Genomic DNA, 19276 nt, shown 5'->3' with positions numbered 1-19276 from the left:
TCTCAGTCAAGATCAAGACAAGCGAGGACAGACAATCTCTATGCCACCTCCTGTACCACCCCCCCAGGTTACTCCACCGAATTCGGAGAACACCTTTCTGACTTGATTGCCCACTGCTCTCTTGGAAACTCAAATAATATCATTCTTGGTGACCTTAATCGAAGATAGAATAAAACAAAAAACCTGCTTATTCAAACCCTAAACAACCTCCTACTAGAAAACAACCTGACCCAACACTGCTCAGAAGAAACATCACAGAGGAGCAACCCTTGACGCTATCATTGCCGAAAGCAATGCAATCACCATCGACCACATCCTTCCCGTAGACTGGTCCAATCACCACATCATCCTATTTTAAATCAACCAAGCAGTCCAAACTCAACTCCCCTTGAAAGCCCCCCACCAAATGGATTAGGAACAGCTCAAATCCCACAAGCGGATCTAGAAGAAAGAATAAGCTCAACTCCAGAACACCACTGACCCCCTCCCAACCAGCAAACTCACCTCTGGATCAACTTGCCCCTCTTAAACTAAAAAAAACCCAGAAGCATTCCATCCAGATTATGGTTCACCACTGACATCAATGAAGAAAGAAGACATCTAAGAGCCTCAGAAAGAATCTGGAGAACAATCCCACCGCCCTACACTGCAAGCAACTCCAAACAGCCCACATGAACTACAAAAAACACATTAGGAACAAAAAGACGTCTTTCTTCTGCTCAGCGCTGGACAACGCTAAAAACAGACCCAAAGAGCTCTTCAATATCAGGAAACAAACCTCTAAACCAGTGGCCTCTGCAACTAAGGCAACCAAAGAACTATGTGACAACTTCGCCACTTTTTTCAACGACAAAATCGCAAAGATCTATCTCTCACTTGGCTCCAATCTCACTCCCTCCACCGAGATCCAGGCAGCCGGAATCATCGATAGCGCTTCCTAGAAGCCCCCTAAACACTGGTCTTCCTTCACTCCCATTCAAGAAGAAGAGCTAGTTAAACTAATCAAAGACTTGAAGCTCCTCCTAACTCCAGTTTGGTGCAAGATCATTAACAGCTCACTGAGATCAGGAGTCGTACCAGATTGCCTCAAAGTCGGCCAAGTCACACCTCTGCTGAAAAAGCCAGGACTAGATACGGAGGATTTGAATAACTTTAGACCCGTCTCGAACTTAACTCTTCTGTCCAAAATCATGGAAAGATGTGCATTTCCTCAACTGACCTACACTTGGATTACATCATCCTTCTAGATGCACATCAATCAGGCTTCAGAAAAGACTGCAGGACCGAAACTGCAATCCTCAATGTCAAGTGACTTGTGTAGGTCATCTATGACTCAGACCAATGCTGCCTTCTCATCCTCCTGGACCCATCGGCTGCATTCGATACAGTCGATCACAAGCTTCTCCTCAAAGTCCTACAAGAAAGGGCAGGTATTGAAGAGTATGTCCTCCTCTGGTTCTCCTCCTTCCCCTACAACCGATCACAAAGAATACAAATTTCGAATCAGACCTCCACTCCGTTACTAGGGGTGTTCCACAAGGGTCAGTGCTCTCCCCTCGGCATTTCAACATTTACATCGAACCCCTAACCTCTCTATTCAGGAAATCCAACATCCCTTTCCACCTATATGCCGACGAGACGCAGTTATATCTAGAAACAACCTCCATTGAGGACCTCCAGAGACTCAACGCCATGCTCAGAGAGGTGCAACAGTGGCTCCCAAGTAACCACCTGAAACTCAATCAAGAGAAAACGGAAATACTCATCTCCAACAAAGATGAAACCCCCGAAATTGCAGAATGGCTCAAAGCTATCGACGCCCTCAGTGACAACATCTCACTGGCGGACTCAGTAAAATTTCTAGGTATCACTCTAGACCCAACTCTGCACCACTCTATTCCGTAGCACTGCACTCTGCAAGAATGCACTCTCCGCCATCTAACTCAACGCCCCTCTACTCTGCATCACTGCACACTACACCACTGCGTTCTACGTCACTACACTCTACAATACTCTTCTACCCTGCACCACTCTGTGCCACTTCTCTCTGCGCCACTACTCTGCATCACTCACCACTGAACACCATGCCACTGTAATCTACATCACTCTACACCTCTGCACTCTACCCTGCTCCAGACCAGTCTACACAGCATCACTCAACGCCACTTCATACTACTCTTAAAGAATCTACTCTATGCCACTGCAATCTACACTGCACCAGTCTACGCCACTACACTCTACACAATCTACTCTGTCCAATTGACTTTAGGCCACTTCACGCTACAAAACACTCCACGATGCTCTACCCCATGCCCTTCAACAACATTCCATAATGTTCTACCCCATGCCCTTCTACAACACTATTACACTGTACAATGCTCTACGCAATTCCCTCTATGCCACTTTACTCCACTCTAATGTACAATTTACCACTACACTCTTAAGACTATGCCACTCCACTCTATGCAACTCAATAGCACTCTATTCCACTCCATGACAATCTTCTCCGCTCTGCGCTACTCTACAACAGGCAACAACCTCTACGCCACTCCACTTTGCTTTACATGATTCCACGCCAATCTACTCCATCCACAACACTAAACCACTCCACCTCACTCCACGCTACTCAACTCTACGGTACTCCATAACACTGTACTCTATCTCACTTTACGACACTCCACTCCAGGCCACTGTCATTTACACCACTAACTTTTAGCCAATGCGGATGTACAACATAGCTAAAACATACTGGCAACGCCAACAGCTCTTGCACAGGCAAGGCATATTGGCTTTGCAAATGCTGGTCATACATCACTACTAACAAAAACATAGTATCTGTCACACATCCCAGACACTCTGACCAGCTGTTACATGAGTATGAATAACCAAATGTTAGAAAACACACGGCAACTTCTAATAAATGCACTTTCCATTAGAAACAGTAATCAGAATAAAAGTCTGAATCCTGATTTTAATGAGGTCTTAACAGTACACCTGGGTACGAGAGCAGTGATGCACTTACCATAATGTGATTGAAATGCCTGTGGCTTTATGACCAGATTACAGTGGTTACACATCACCAAATAGAAATCATCATAGGCTGGGCAGAGACCAAATATTGGCATGTCTGGAAGAGAAGAAAGGAAAACAGCATTTAAATTGGAATTGTTTTAATCTACTGCAAAAACATTTTACAAATATCAAACAGCAAAAAATAAACACTTTTACTGGAATCTTAAAGGCATAAAATGAACCTTTAACTTTGTGTCACAGGACAGAAAGCCTAAGTCTTATACATGACGAGAATGAAATTGTGACAACCGTACAAATGAAAAAAGACGGAAGCTGCAACAAAATAATTGTAGCCCTGCACCCTACAAGTAAAACATGTCTGTAATCCAATACACCAGCTTCTCTATATATTAAATGCAACTTCTGTAATTTTAGATGTGCATTCCTTGGAAAATAGCAGATCAGTGTGCTTGGAAGGGTGCCAAGTATCCAGTTTTTGAGAAAAGCTTATAACAAAATGGGCACTCAAGACAGAATGCACATAAAATATCAGAAACTGAAATCACAGGCGAAAGTTTATTTAATCAAGTGTGTAATGTAATTTCTTTTGTCTGGCTTAAAATACTGTTAAATCAGCTTCCTAGTACTTGAGGGCTGCGACTTAAGATATATGTCATACAGATGAAAATGTACTCTAGGAGCGAGTGATCAGACAGGGACCTGCTGATGGCTGTTGTGGCAGGGGATAATAATGCTTGCATGAGAAGGCCTTTAAAAAGCATTACCCTGTGTTGCTTTCTAAACTTCAGGTTGTTTAAAAAGTCTCACCTACTGCTTTAGTGGACTGTCATAAACCTCATGTTATCAATACTTAATATATATAGCGCTATAGACATAACTACAGAGTGGGATTTCGGTAAGTCTCTTCAGTGATTGGTTCTCATATACAGGATCACCCCTCGTGGGTGGGTATTGCTTGAAAGCCATGGGCTTGAAGGTCAAGAAATATCATGGAAGGTTACAAGGCAAAAGTAGTCAGCCTCACCGTCCCTTCCCTGTAGCTTTGCTGCTCCATACATTGGTGTTCCTGTGTCATTTTCTCCCCTCTTCCCTGTGTACAAGCCCATACTCTACTTAGAAGCAACATGGCTGCAATGTTGGAAGTGCAGAAAGAACATTCAAAGAAGACTGGATGCCAAAAGTGGCTTTGCTATGGTTGCCACACAAATGTACTGGAAAAGTGCAAACCATGTGTGAACAAGCACTGGCAATGAGAGACCGGTTATAATTTTTGTTCGAGTCATGGGAGCGCCATTCGCGCCATTCCTTATAAAAGATCCAGTCCTTATAATCTCCAAGGTAAGCCCATAAGATCATTGCTTTTGAATTTTGGTATTTTCATGAAGTGCTCACTCTAGGACTCCTGGGTATATTCCATAACGTTATTCTGCATAATTGGGGTGGGAGGGGGGGTGCGCTCAGCAAAAATTAGTATGGTTCACACACCTTCAACTCCTGAAATGTTTTCATTTATTTAATTTCAGGAATTTAGTAATAAGTAAAAGATCAAATCCTATCCATTCACATAAAATTCTTTCTGATTAAAGTCGACAGTGATCATAAACCAGAGGGTAACCCAGGATGGCAGATTACTGGTCTCTGCAATAAGTGTACGATTCTGAGTCAGACCACACTTAAAGCCAACACACACTAAACAGGAAGAAACACTTTGGCTGTTAAAAATAGTAGATGTTGGGAGGGGCGTGGCCAAGATGGCGACCGGGACGGACGTTGCCGAGTGAGGCTCCCGGCTTGATCCCCCCCCCCCCCCTGACCTATTAATAGCACTTACCCCCTACAAGTGCCCACAGACAACGACACATGTGTCCTGGGACACCGTGGGCTGACTTCGGCTGTCCCCTGTGCTCGGTGACGCCTTGCAGCGACCCTAAACGGACTTCTCTCCCCCGACAGAGCCCCAGCCCGCAATTTTTGCTGATCGCGGCGGGCTGGTGCAGCCGGCGGTGGGTGCGCCTCTGACCTGCGGAGGGACTTCGGTCCAAGAAGCACCGCCGAGATACGGAGATCGCCGGGGGTTCGCGGCTAGGCGCCGGGGACGCCCCGCGGGGTGGCCGCCTTGCCAGAGGCCACAGCTTTGAGGCCTACACCCGGGGCCCGTTCCGGGGCGGCGCCCCTCCCCGCATTGGTTGGACTCCGGCGGCCCGAGAGACAGTGCGAACCTCCCCACAGCAAAGCAGGTGGCGGTGACCCGCGAAGTTGCCCCGTGAGTGCTGGAGGCTGCGCCCGACTGCCCGCTGCACATGAATCGAGACCCCGGCTTGGGGACCCGGCGTCGCTGCTGAGGGGTTGGGCTGAGGCTGGAGAGTGCTGCTGAGGCTGCGGGGGTGGTGAGGTGCGCCGGGGCCTCTCCCGGCGGCGGTTGCAACCAGGTGCGACAACCAGCGAGGGGAACTGTATGTACCACGCCGAAACCCAGGCATGAAGGGTTGAGGGCGACGGGGACCGGTGACGCGGCAGCGGGACCGGGGGGGGGAGAGACAGAAGGCCCAGAGCAATAGGGAGACCGGCCTGAGCGTCCTGGGGCCGGGGCGAGAGAAGCCTCGAGGTGACTGTGCGTTTTGGGCTGGGCCCAGGGCGCACACACGACGAAGAGCGAGGGGCTGCTTGAACACTCTCGTGGGGCCTAGGTTTGCAGAAGGGGCCTCCCCTTGGCAGTCACTGCATCACCCCACAGTAGCGCTACCTCCATTGCCACGGGTACGGATTGATACCCCCAGCAGTCGACACCGCCAGACACCATGGCTACGGGACAGCGTAGAGCGGGGCGCACGATCACCAACATGCTGGGGAGAGGCGCCCTTAACGGAGAAAAAAGCCCTGCGCCCCCGGAGTCCACGAACCCACCCCGGGGCCAGACTATGCGAGTACCCCCATCGCCAAATCCTTCCTGGAGTCCCTCTTCAACACCTTGAGGGAGGATTTCCAGACATTGAAACAGGACATGGCCGGGGAGTTCAGGGAACTACGCAGGGACGTGGACAGCCTAGGGGAACGTGTGGCTGCGGTGGAGGAGGCCGACCTCTCCAGAAGTGAAGAGCTAGAGCAACTGCAGCAGGAGGTGGTGCGCCTTAAAGACCAGCAGGTAGACTTGCAAGCACACGCAGAAGACCTTGAAAACCGGTCCCGGAGGAATAATATACGGGTCCGGGGAGTGCCACTCAAAACGGAAGGGTCAGATGTTGCTCTCTTCTTGCAGGGCCTATTCAGAGACGTTTTAGGATAAGATGAAGATTTTGTCATACATATCGACAGGGCGCACAGAGTAGGTCTGGCGTGCCGCACACCTGCCCCCCCCTCCGGGCATCCTGGCAAATCTCCCGGACTTTCCGTTAAAAGAACGTATATTGCAAGAGGCCCGTAAGAAACAACCCCTCCTCTACCAAAGTCACTCTGTGTCATTGTTCCAGGATCTTTCAGCCATTACCCTGCAGAAAAGGAAAACCTTCAAGCGAGTCACCACGTTCCTGCGCGAACATGGCGTTCCTTACTCGTGGGGCCATCCCTTTCGCATAATCTTCAAATGGAATGGGACTTTGCACCAGCTCCGCTCTTTGCAGGATACATGCACGCTCCTGGTAATCACTCTGGACGAGACCTCGGAGGGGGGGAGGGGGGGGGGGGGTGCTTGCATGAGAAGGCCTTTAAAAAGCATTACCCTGTGTTGCTTTCTAAACTTCAGGTTGTTTAAAAAGTCTCACCTACTGCTTTAGTGGACTGTCATAAACCTCATGTTATCAATACTTAATATATATAGCGCTATAGACATAACTACAGAGTGGGATTTCGGTAAGTCTCTTCAGTGATTGGTTCTCATATACAGGATCACCCCTCGTGGGTGGGTATTGCTTGAAAGCCATGGGCTTGAAGGTCAAGAAATATCATGGAAGGTTACAAGGCAAAAGTAGTCAGCCTCACCGTCCCTTCCCTGTAGCTTTGCTGCTCCATACATTGGTGTTCCTGTGTCATTTTCTCCCCTCTTCCCTGTGTACAAGCCCATACTCTACTTAGAAGCAACATGGCTGCAATGTTGGAAGTGCAGAAAGAACATTCAAAGAAGACTGGATGCCAAAAGTGGCTTTGCTATGGTTGCCACACAAATGTACTGGAAAAGTGCAAACCATGTGTGAACAAGCACTGGCAATGAGAGACCGGTTATAATTTTTGTTCGAGTCATGGGAGCGCCATTCGCGCCATTCCTTATAAAAGATCCAGTCCTTATAATCTCCAAGGTAAGCCCATAAGATCATTGCTTTTGAATTTTGGTATTTTCATGAAGTGCTCACTCTAGGACTCCTGGGTATATTCCATAACGTTATTCTGCATAATTGGGGTGGGAGGGGGGGTGCGCTCAGCAAAAATTAGTATGGTTCACACACCTTCAACTCCTGAAATGTTTTCATTTATTTAATTTCAGGAATTTAGTAATAAGTAAAAGATCAAATCCTATCCATTCACATAAAATTCTTTCTGATTAAAGTCGACAGTGATCATAAACCAGAGGGTAACCCAGGATGGCAGATTACTGGTCTCTGCAATAAGTGTACGATTCTGAGTCAGACCACACTTAAAGCCAACACACACTAAACAGGAAGAAACACTTTGGCTGTTAAAAATAGTAGATGTTGGGAGGGGCGTGGCCAAGATGGCGACCGGGACGGACGTTGCCGAGTGAGGCTCCCGGCTTGATCCCCCCCCCCCCCCCTGACCTATTAATAGCACTTACCCCCTACAAGTGCCCACAGACAACGACACATGTGTCCTGGGACACCGTGGGCTGACTTCGGCTGTCCCCTGTGCTCGGTGACGCCTTGCAGCGACCCTAAACGGACTTCTCTCCCCCGACAGAGCCCCAGCCCGCAATTTTTGCTGATCGCGGCGGGCTGGTGCAGCCGGCGGTGGGTGCGCCTCTGACCTGCGGAGGGACTTCGGTCCAAGAAGCACCGCCGAGATACGGAGATCGCCGGGGGTTCGCGGCTAGGCGCCGGGGACGCCCCGCGGGGTGGCCGCCTTGCCAGAGGCCACAGCTTTGAGGCCTACACCCGGGGCCCGTTCCGGGGCGGCGCCCCTCCCCGCATTGGTTGGACTCCGGCGGCCCGAGAGACAGTGCGAACCTCCCCACAGCAAAGCAGGTGGCGGTGACCCGCGAAGTTGCCCCGTGAGTGCTGGAGGCTGCGCCCGACTGCCCGCTGCACATGAATCGAGACCCCGGCTTGGGGACCCGGCGTCGCTGCTGAGGGGTTGGGCTGAGGCTGGAGAGTGCTGCTGAGGCTGCGGGGGTGGTGAGGTGCGCCGGGGCCTCTCCCGGCGGCGGTTGCAACCAGGTGCGACAACCAGCGAGGGGAACTGTATGTACCACGCCGAAACCCAGGCATGAAGGGTTGAGGGCGACGGGGACCGGTGACGCGGCAGCGGGACCGGGGGGGGGAGAGACAGAAGGCCCAGAGCAATAGGGAGACCGGCCTGAGCGTCCTGGGGCCGGGGCGAGAGAAGCCTCGAGGTGACTGTGCGTTTTGGGCTGGGCCCAGGGCGCACACACGACGAAGAGCGAGGGGCTGCTTGAACACTCTCGTGGGGCCTAGGTTTGCAGAAGGGGCCTCCCCTTGGCAGTCACTGCATCACCCCACAGTAGCGCTACCTCCATTGCCACGGGTACGGATTGATACCCCCAGCAGTCGACACCGCCAGACACCATGGCTACGGGACAGCGTAGAGCGGGGCGCACGATCACCAACATGCTGGGGAGAGGCGCCCTTAACGGAGAAAAAAGCCCTGCGCCCCCGGAGTCCACGAACCCACCCCGGGGCCAGACTATGCGAGTACCCCCATCGCCAAATCCTTCCTGGAGTCCCTCTTCAACACCTTGAGGGAGGATTTCCAGACATTGAAACAGGACATGGCCGGGGAGTTCAGGGAACTACGCAGGGACGTGGACAGCCTAGGGGAACGTGTGGCTGCGGTGGAGGAGGCCGACCTCTCCAGAAGTGAAGAGCTAGAGCAACTGCAGCAGGAGGTGGTGCGCCTTAAAGACCAGCAGGTAGACTTGCAAGCACACGCAGAAGACCTTGAAAACCGGTCCCGGAGGAATAATATACGGGTCCGGGGAGTGCCACTCAAAACGGAAGGGTCAGATGTTGCTCTCTTCTTGCAGGGCCTATTCAGAGACGTTTTAGGATAAGATGAAGATTTTGTCATACATATCGACAGGGCGCACAGAGTAGGTCTGGCGTGCCGCACACCTGCCCCCCCCTCCGGGCATCCTGGCAAATCTCCCGGACTTTCCGTTAAAAGAACGTATATTGCAAGAGGCCCGTAAGAAACAACCCCTCCTCTACCAAAGTCACTCTGTGTCATTGTTCCAGGATCTTTCAGCCATTACCCTGCAGAAAAGGAAAACCTTCAAGCGAGTCACCACGTTCCTGCGCGAACATGGCGTTCCTTACTCGTGGGGCCATCCCTTTCGCATAATCTTCAAATGGAATGGGACTTTGCACCAGCTCCGCTCTTTGCAGGATACATGCACGCTCCTGGTAATCACTCTGGACGAGACCTCGGAGGGGGGGAGGGGGGGGGGGGGTGATCGTTCGGTGCGGCCCTCACCTACATCTTCTCCACGAACTTCAATCGATGGCTGGCAGCGAGTCAAACGCCGGAACAGACCTGGGACGTCCCTGAAGCCAGATCCTCCGTTGATGGTGCAGGAAAATGCAGCTGCCATCCAAGTAGTATCCAAAGACACAGCGACGTCGGAGTGACCCCATACGTTCGCCGCATCACCTCAGGAAACTGATGCTGGCAGCAGCTGTGTAAGGGGGTTCATCTGCTTCCGGACTAGCAGGTCAGGGGGAAACGGGGGGAGCCGACGGGGGTTCCAATGCCACACACTCCTCCATGAGAAGACTCTATGGGCCTGAACTTTGTCTGGATAGGCCCAGGACTATAAAGAAGTTTGGGTTTCAGTTCTTGTTTTGGGGAGGGGGTAGGGGTGGCGTAAGGTACGGGGAGGGGGACCACAGTTGGGATGGGGGACGGGTTCTGGTTGTGGGGGTGGGACCCAGTGTGCCGGGGGGTTCCAAGGGACTAACATGCTCTTTGAGCCGTTGGTGGCTCCACCAGAGGGATTGCACTATTATAGCCTGTGACACGCTTGATTTTCTATAATGGAGTCTAGTTTGAAGGTACTCACTCTTAATGTTAAGGGCCTGAATAACCCGATTAAACGGAGGGCTGTGATCTCCTATCTGGAGAGCTCCGGAGCAGATATATGTTTATTGCAAGAAACCCATCTGTCACCTAAAGACTGGCATAGAATGCGCTCACGCGCTTTCCTCCAACAGTTCTTTTCCTCGCTACCGACAAAGAAAGCGGGAGTGGCAACCTCCTGCCTCCCTTTTGCTGATTGGGGGGGGGGACCTTAACCTAGTATTGGACACGGACATGGACGGGTCGGGTCTTCGGTATGGGGACACCGGCGCCATATCCGCTGCCGGTAAAGACTGGTTACACGACAGGGGCCTAGTGGACATCTGGAGATCTGCTCATCCCAACACATCACATTTTATGTACTATTCCCATGTCCATCATACATATGCCAGACTAGACCACTACTTCGGTTCCTCGGACCTACTCGCCATACTCAAGGATCACCACAGCGGCATTGTCTGACCACGACGCAGTGGAACTGACACTACAGGTCCCTAGATCCGCCCGCCCTCCCGGGACTTGGCGGTTACGTGAGACCCTCCTACAGAGGCCAGAAGTTACCAAACAATTACACACAAGCCTCACTGATTACCTGGCTGTCAATGATAATCCGCGTAACGTCAGTGTCCGCCCTATGGGGAGCCTGAAAGCGGTGGCCCGTTGCGAGCTCATTGCAATTGCGGCAGCAGAAGCAAAGGATCGCAAAGAGAAGAGACGACCTCACGGCTTGGGTCTCTGAACTAGAGAGGGTCCATAGTCGTACCGGGGCTCCGCGGGTCTGGAGACAACTGAAAACTGCCAGAGCGCAACTGGCCAGCTTGGACACGGACAGGGCGGAATTTGCAGTCTTACGCCTCCGTCATTCTTACTATGTCAGGGGGGAATAAAACAGGCCGCTTACTTGCTAGCGCTCTACGGGCGAAAACCCAACGCTCTAAGATCACTAGCCTAACGGATGAATCTGGTCTGGAAATCTCTGGCGAGACCCGGATTGCAGAAGCATTCAGGGCGTTTTACGCCACACTATATAAAGCTGACTCCGTCTCGTCGGAGGATGTTCATAAGTACCTGGAATCGGCGAACGTCACGGAGTTGTCGCAAGACAACGTGGAATCCCTATATGCCCCTATCCGCCTGGATGAAGTCGTAGCCGCTATCTCTTGCCTTCGCCCTCTTAAATCTCCAGGACCCGACGGCTTTTCCGCTGGGTTTTATAAGACCTTTGGCCAACTGTTAGCTCCGGTCCTTACCCAGCTCTTCAACTCCTTTGAAGGCCCAAGCTCCATCCCCCCCAGACATGCTGGCGGCTGAGATCATTGTGCAACCCAAACCAGGCAAAAAACCCACTTGCTGTTCGGCGTTCCGGCCCATATCTTTACTTAACTTGGATTTGAAAATCTTCACGCGGGTCCTAGCTGCGCATCTTGGCCCGTTGTCTGCCCGGGATCCTGGAACCGGACCAGTCCGGCTTCGTCCCGAATCGCCAATGCAGCGATAACACTAAACGTATATTGCATTTGATCAACAAAAGCACACTTCCAGAACTCTGATTCTGCGCTGCTGGCTATTGACGCGGAGAAAGCGTTTGACCGAGTAGACTGGACCTACCTCCAACAGGTCCTGCCACGATTTCGGATAGCAGATCGGTTTCAGGCCTGGATTGCGAGTTGCTACTACCGCCCTCAGGCTCGTGTCCGCATGGGTGGTTTGCGCTCAGACCCTTTCGAGATTCAACGGGGCACAGGCAGGGTTGCCCTCTCTCGCCCCTTCTATTTTCCCTTTACGTAGAGCCACTTGCGCAAAAGATTTGTGACAACCCCGCTATCCACGGCATGACCTTTGGTCGTGAGCCCCATGTGATCGGCCTTTACGCGGACGATATCATCGCTGCTCTGGATCCCCCATACTGCTCCATTCCCGCCTTTCTGACGAAGCTGGAATCCTTCGGAGCCATCTCCGCCTTTAAAATCAATAAAGTGAAATCTCTCATATTGCCCCTGGGCAAGAATGCCCAAATACAGGCGCCTACACCTGCTTACGGGGGAGGAGTCTCCTCAGCCGAGCGCCTCCCATACTTGGGTATTACACTCACCGCCTCCACAGAGTCCACACAAAATCTCAACTATTCGGCCCAGTCTTCCCAAATCCGATCAGATCTTGCACACTGGGCCAAACAACTTCTCTCCCTACTGGGAAGCGTCGCGGCGGTCAAGATGTCGGCTCTGCCTAAAATTCTGTACATCTTCCAGACCCTTCCGGTACTCCCTCCAGCTGGTACCATCTCGACTCTACAGGCTGCTTTCCACCACTTCATCTGGGAGGGCAAACGAGCACGCCTACATAAACGTCTAGCCTATCGGAATGCAGACGAAGGGGGTCTAGGCGTCCCCAACCTTCTACAGTATTTCCAGGCTGCGCAACTTCGATATCTAGTAGAGTGGTTCAGGCCAGAACCCGAGAAGCGCTGGTTATTTCAAGATAGGGCAATGGCGGGTACGTCCCTTTGGAAAATTCCATTTCTCCCTCGACAGCACCGACCGCGCTACCTCCTGAGATCCCCCATCACACGCACGGTCATGCAGGTCTGTAATACGGTTGCCGTCAAGAGAGGACTCACCACCTTCCCCTCCCCACTTACACCTGTCCTAGACAACCCAGAGTTTCCACCTGGCAACGACCCTCGGGCCTTCCCACAATGGCGAGGCATTAGTTGCTTCTCCGCCGGCCACCTCTTTGATCTGCAAGCTTTCCTCCCCCTTACGGATATCATACAGGTCTACGACGTGATCTCCCCTCACTTATTTCAATACTTCCAACTTAGACACTGGCTTACACATCCAGACATCATCCCCTTGGTTGGTAGACCAATGACGTCCTTTGAGACCTGGCTAGTGACGAGAGACACGAACAGACATCTTATCACAGACCTCTACAAAATGCTTACACCTCCTGCACCTTCAGGGAAGACAGCAGGCCAAAAGCGATGGGAGGCAGAACTGGGGAGGGCCTTATCACCGAAGGAATGGAGTTATGTTTATTATAGAGCCACTCGCAACACCGCATCCAGGGAGGCGGCGACAAAACTTGCCATATACTGGCATCTCACCCCGGTCCGCCTTAATAAGGGATACCCCACATGGAGCGCGCTATGCTGGAGGGGTTGTGGGGAAAGGGACACCTTGACTCACCTTCTCTGGGACTGTCGTGATATCCAGGACTATTGGAAGGCGGTCCTGGATGACATTGACTCCACATTTGATACCGAAATTCCCAGATTTCCTACATACACCATTTTAGGCCTACCCAATGCACTCACCTTCCCCTTGAAATCCCCTAGAGGACGCCAGATGGGGATCGCCATGCAGGCGGCAACACAACATATTCTGTCTCTTTGGGGCTCCTCCACCAGACCCACTCACACAGGCTGGCTACATAAAATATGGTTTACCTTGGGAGTGGAACGTATTCACGCCACGCTCACACACTCCACGGCTGCTTATCAAAATGTGTGGCTCCCGCTGCTTTCCCTGTTGTCCAAGGAATTTAATGAGATCACATGCCCCAAGTACCTGCGGATTCTGCGACTCACTGCGAATACGCATGACTCCCTCTGCCCATCTGAGTAATTTTATAATCCTCTACACGACTACGGCTATGCTTGTTCCACATGTTCGGCACACTGGGTGGGGTGGGAACAGGGAGGGGGGATGGGAGGACGGGTAGGGAGTCCAGTTGGGGTTTTTTCTCTTACGATTTCATCGCTTCATTGCAAGAGTCACTGGTACTCCGGACACCCAACCTTTATTTCGCCAATTGGCAATGACCATCCATACGCCTATTGCACAATGTACTTCTCTAGGTCTTGATTGTATCTCATATATAACATGCCATCCTTGCAATGTATTGTTTACTACTGCTCTTCAAACCAATAAAACAAATTTAAATATAAGAACAGTAGATGTGGCTAAATAACAAACAACATGATTGCACTGAAAGGCCAGATGAAGGTGGATGATTTCTATCTGCCAAGAGACCAGAATATTTTCAGGTATCCTAAGGCACTTTAAAATGTATTTACCTTCTAATACAGACATTTTCCGACCCACTTAGGGTCATCAAGCAACTATGGTTTTACTACAAGGGAAGAAAGTACTGGGCAGAGGAAATACTTCTCTGGGTTATGTCCATATATAGAATAGGAACATGTTAAATCAATTGATGAGGAGTTACAGGTAAGGGGATGGGTCTAAAAAATATAGTCACAGAAAAGAATACTGAAAATGTTTTGGCAAACCTAATAGGTCTGAACTTGGCAATCCTGTTATGTTACTCTTACTTAATTTCTTTTTTGGTAAGAGTTCATAATAAACATAAAACAATAAAAGTAATATAAAGTGGAAATTGCGCTATCAAATGATGATATGCACAAGTTAAAAAAACATAGCTGCACACTATATATGGCGGGCATAAAAGACATCGAATTTTCAGTATCCACCATGGAGTGGGCTTTCATTACTTTCAATGCATATACACTCCTTGGGATGAGCATAAATAAGAGGGGCATGACAGTCCTCGTTTTACTAGCAACAAGCAATACTCTTGATCAATGGTGGGCAGCTGTTTGTGTTATGTTTTATTTGTTTACACATCTAGTGTTACAAAACAGAATTATAAACAAGCATTTGCAATGCAATAGGTCTCCCATTATTAAAGTTTGAGCTATTGGCATTGCTAAACAATGCAACACCAATAGCTCAAACTTTAATAATGCGAGACCTATTGCATTGCAAATGCTTGTTTATTTTTTTGGTGTGCACGGGGAGATTACGTGATTTTCCCATAATCACAGGATGTTGAGCTCACCCAGAGACTTGAGCCTGGGTGTCCAGGTCCAGAGTAAGCCGCTCTGACCTTTAGGCCACATCTTTCGTTGGTTGTAGTTCACATTCTACATCATTCGTGCCCTCACAGACAATCTTCTAGTTCTACTGATATGTGCAAGCGAAGAGTTCATATCAACAAGCCTGGGATTTATAAGGTATCATGTTCCCTGTGACAGCAGAATCTCAAAGCTACAGGCTTGTTTGCTTCTGCCAGGATGTCAAAGGCACATGCTGCTCTGAGATGTGCCAACCCAGCAACACCTGCTCCATGGTCAGTGAAGGTCACGCCCTGATACACAGAGGCAGCACCTGGACAATGGGCATCTCCAGACCGTCGGGTGGCGGTGATCTGAAAAATGGGCATCTCCAGACCCGCAGGCGGAATACGCTAGCCTCTTGGTGGTCTTCTAAGATTATGGGCAATAAAGGATCATTTTTTAGATCGACAGACACATATTTTAGATAGTTAGAGGTAAGTTGGCAAATGCAGAAACTATGTCCAGCAAAGGATAAGAGGAAAGGTTAACTTTCCTGACTAAGCCATTACAAAACGTTTGTCCTTCAGTGTTGCAAGGTTTGTGAACGAAAACCTTTGTAATCTCCTTAGAAGCTTTCTATTAAAATGTTTTCTGAAAGATGTTTGCCCCAAAACCCTAATGATCTGCTAGAGTTTCACCTTAGGGAGCTGACACTGCCTCTCGGGGTCTCACCAGGGGCGTTGCTATTACTAGTGCAGCAGGTAAAGAGACAGGCGCGGACCACCCGCAAGACAAATTAGGGCTATCTTCCACTACTGAGCTGTGAGATGGGGTTACAATTCCTTGCATGGTTCCAAGGCAGCACGACTGGGCCATTTTGTTTCTGACTCTGACCCAGACCTTTCCAGGTGCCATATGGAGGAGGGGAAGGTGATGGAGAAAGAGAGAAAGAGAGAGAGAAAGACAGAGAGAGAGAAAGACAGAGAGAGAGAAAGACAGAGAGAGAGAAAGACAGAGAGAGAGAAAGACAGAGAGAGAGAGACAGAGAGAGAGAGAGAGAGAGAGAGAGAGAGAGAGAGAGAGAGAGAGAGAAAAATAAGCCAATTGCCACGCAAGTTTAAGCTATTAATATTCCAAATGACATTGCCTTTTAATTTACGATTATAAAACCAAAACATAAATAAAAGGCATTGTCATTTATAATGACAATAGCTCAAACTCGCGTAAATGTGAGACCTATTGGATTGCAAATGCTTGTTTCATTAGGCTTTGTTTTTTTATGCTGCACTGCATCAGGAAAAAACTTTATTTTTGCCGTTGCTGCACATCATCAGCTAAAGGAATTGACAAAGCCAATAGTGGAAAAGTCGAGAACTGCTGGTTTTGCCATTGCTTGTTTTTTACAAGCATTGTTTCGAATATCCATGAATATAGCACTCAAAATCTATACTTTGCCTTATTTCGTGCAGCCTCAGACAAATAAATGCAGCAACAACCAATGCTTTTATCCTAGCAACATGGCGCCAGCGAAGTCACTTTCTAAAGTTGTTGTATGGCACTGTAGTTCATTCGCACAACTATATGCCGTCATATCTAATTAATGCAAACTAACTGGTCCCAGAAAGTTAATCAATCAAAATCACTTGAATGAATACAAGGAAAATTATAGCAACATTATTTTTAATCACAACGTGTCCTGTAAAATTAGTCATAAAATGGATACACAATTTAATCACATACAATGCCCCTAGAGGTAGGACAGGGAAGGGTAGTGTTGGGATAGTGAAGGTATAGGAATTATAATACAAATCAATTGGATCTAAGTAAACCAGAAATCATAATTGGTAAACACAATAAAAAGAAATTCATCAATCAATTAAACAGTCATGCCTCAAAGAAAGTAAAATCACAAATGATATGTCTGGGAAGAGGCTGAACAGGAGAGGGAGTGTCGACGTTTCGACCCAAGTAGATGCAGGTGTGGTTTTGACCTTGCTAGAGGGTCTTCATCAGGACAGTGGAGCGAGGAGGATGGGGCAAAGGATCTGAATAAAAAATTAATAGGTTACTGTTATTGAGGGTCAATTAAAGATCCCAAATAATCCTAAAATTATAAAAGGCCGGAGAGGGAAAATACACGGTTTTATATCATAAGAGGAGTACAAGAGGACGTGTCCGGTGACGTTAGTAAAGGACACATTTCACATGGAATGAGTCATAGTGAGGGACTTGGCCAACAAGGATCGTCATTTGTTGGGAGCCCAGGTAGGGCACTTATTCTAATGACGAAGTCGAGATTGAAATCAGCGAGTGGTGTCAAGACCGTTAAATGAGCTGATTTCAACATGGCAACTAGAATGACATGAACACTTAAGTGAAGATAACACACATGATATACATAATAGTCCAGATGCCTACCTTTAGTTGTTAAAAAGCGGTACGGTACAAAGAAACTCAGTGGAATTCAGAATATGGCTGCGTCTAAAACATGAAAAAATCGACTATATAGTATCAATTAGGATCATCAATACATAGAGATATATTGTCGTACTCTAGTAAGATTGTGTAGGTGGTGAGTCACAAGCCGTACACAAAAAACAGTAGGATCTGAATGATGTCAACCACAAACACCAGGGAGTACTGTGTATGACGATACCGCAATTGCCAGATGGATATAAGCAATGGAATTGTACCTTTAAGCGATGCTATGTCTCTGAATATAAAGGAGACGTCCTGGTTTTCAATTACTCACTGTATTGGGGAGAAATACATCCATTACTCATTAAGGTCACAATCTAATTAGTCAGCCTCTCGTGTTCCGATTTGTGTGCTTAGCGTTTACTGGACGATACAGAGCTGCCGGATCATTCTGGTCCGGTGATTGGTTTAGCTAAAGACGATAACTTGTAAAGCATGATAGTATTTTTGTTGTTGTTGTAGTTCTGCACGGGGTTGGTGAAACGGAAACGTCTTGGGTGAACTATGCTGCAGGGTGAGAAAAGGGCTGTGCTCCCTCTTAAAGGGTCAGTCGATTTGGAGCAAGGTGAGTGACTAGGGTAACCTCAAGTTATATAAATCCCGGCATAAGTACTGTGGTAGTAGTTCAAGAGGGAGGAATACCTGCAGTTACGGTTGGTTGGGAATATCGTTTCGAAGCTCGATGGACGTCATCACATGCCGTTTGAGCTTCATATCATACTGCCAGTTTGAGATCTTCATTGAGACGCCTAGGGGGTGAGTCGCTCGGAAGTGTAGGCGCTTCTGCTCCTCGGCAAGGACTACATGCTAACATGTAAGAGCTTACAAGTGGAAGATTTTGGGAAAAATAATCTGAGGAGTGCCTTTTTTCCCATTCACTTTATTGAACCAGAGGCAGTTTCTGGAGGTAGACAGCTAAAAATCGGGTCTTTTGGCATGGATGCATTTTGTGGTCTTGCAGAGGTGACTGTTTTGTGGAGCTAGACTGTTGCGGTTAGCATAAGTGAGCTGAGCCTGTACTTGGGACCAGTATTGCCAGATTCTGAGAGCCATTCGAAGCCCAAAGCTGTCCAAGGGTAAGCCCAAATTCAACCCAACACAGACCAGTATCAGCTCAAACAAGACCCTTGTATGGCAGCGTGCGGGGAGCCTCTCGGGCAAACAAATGGCCAGTGTCATTGGAAGCTGCAGTCACGTCGAGAGCTGCTATTCGGTGCACAGAGAGCTGGAATGAGGGGGGTAAAAGCGAGGAGCACTGCGAGAAGAGCATAGATAGGGATGAGGGCTGGGGTGCGGGTGGCGTGAGAGGGGCTGGATGGAGGGGGGGGGGGGGGGCGAAGGCGTCAAGAATCACACGGGGCTTCCCTCGCTGACATCACGTGCATCAGGAAGATGAAAACGTGACTGCGGGAGCTCCGGCCCTGGAATAAAAGCTGGGAAGAGAGGGAGCGTCATTTCACGGGCCCAAGCCGCAGGGGGCGGGAGCCCCTACTACGGCCGCTGCACGCCCAGCTAGTTGCTTCTTGTCCTGCTGCCTCCTGGACAGAGCGCGTGTACGATGCGCCACACCGGGGGAGTTTGCAAGTTTCCTTTGGGGGGGGGAGCCCGTCTTAGAGGCGCGTGTACGGTGAGCGTTGACGGGCC

At 49.4% G+C, this 19276-nt stretch overlaps 1 protein-coding gene across 1 annotated transcript in view; it reads right to left on the bottom strand.

Moving 5' to 3' along the window:
- ATXN7 (ataxin 7) overlaps positions 1 to 19276 on the bottom strand; it is a 344046-nt gene that overhangs the window by 260831 nt on the left and 63939 nt on the right. Inside the window, exon 3 of the mRNA XM_086939559.1 lies at positions 3023 to 3127. Within this exon, the coding sequence (XP_086795685.1) occupies positions 3023 to 3127 (105 nt within the window). The remainder of the gene's footprint in view (positions 1 to 3022; positions 3128 to 19276) is intronic.

Source organism: Lissotriton vulgaris, chromosome 9 (assembly GCF_964263255.1).
Source record: "Lissotriton vulgaris chromosome 9, aLisVul1.2, whole genome shotgun sequence".
Classification (NCBI taxonomy): Eukaryota; Metazoa; Chordata; class Amphibia; order Caudata; family Salamandridae; genus Lissotriton; species Lissotriton vulgaris.
This window is presented reverse-complemented; position numbering and strand designations above follow the sequence as displayed.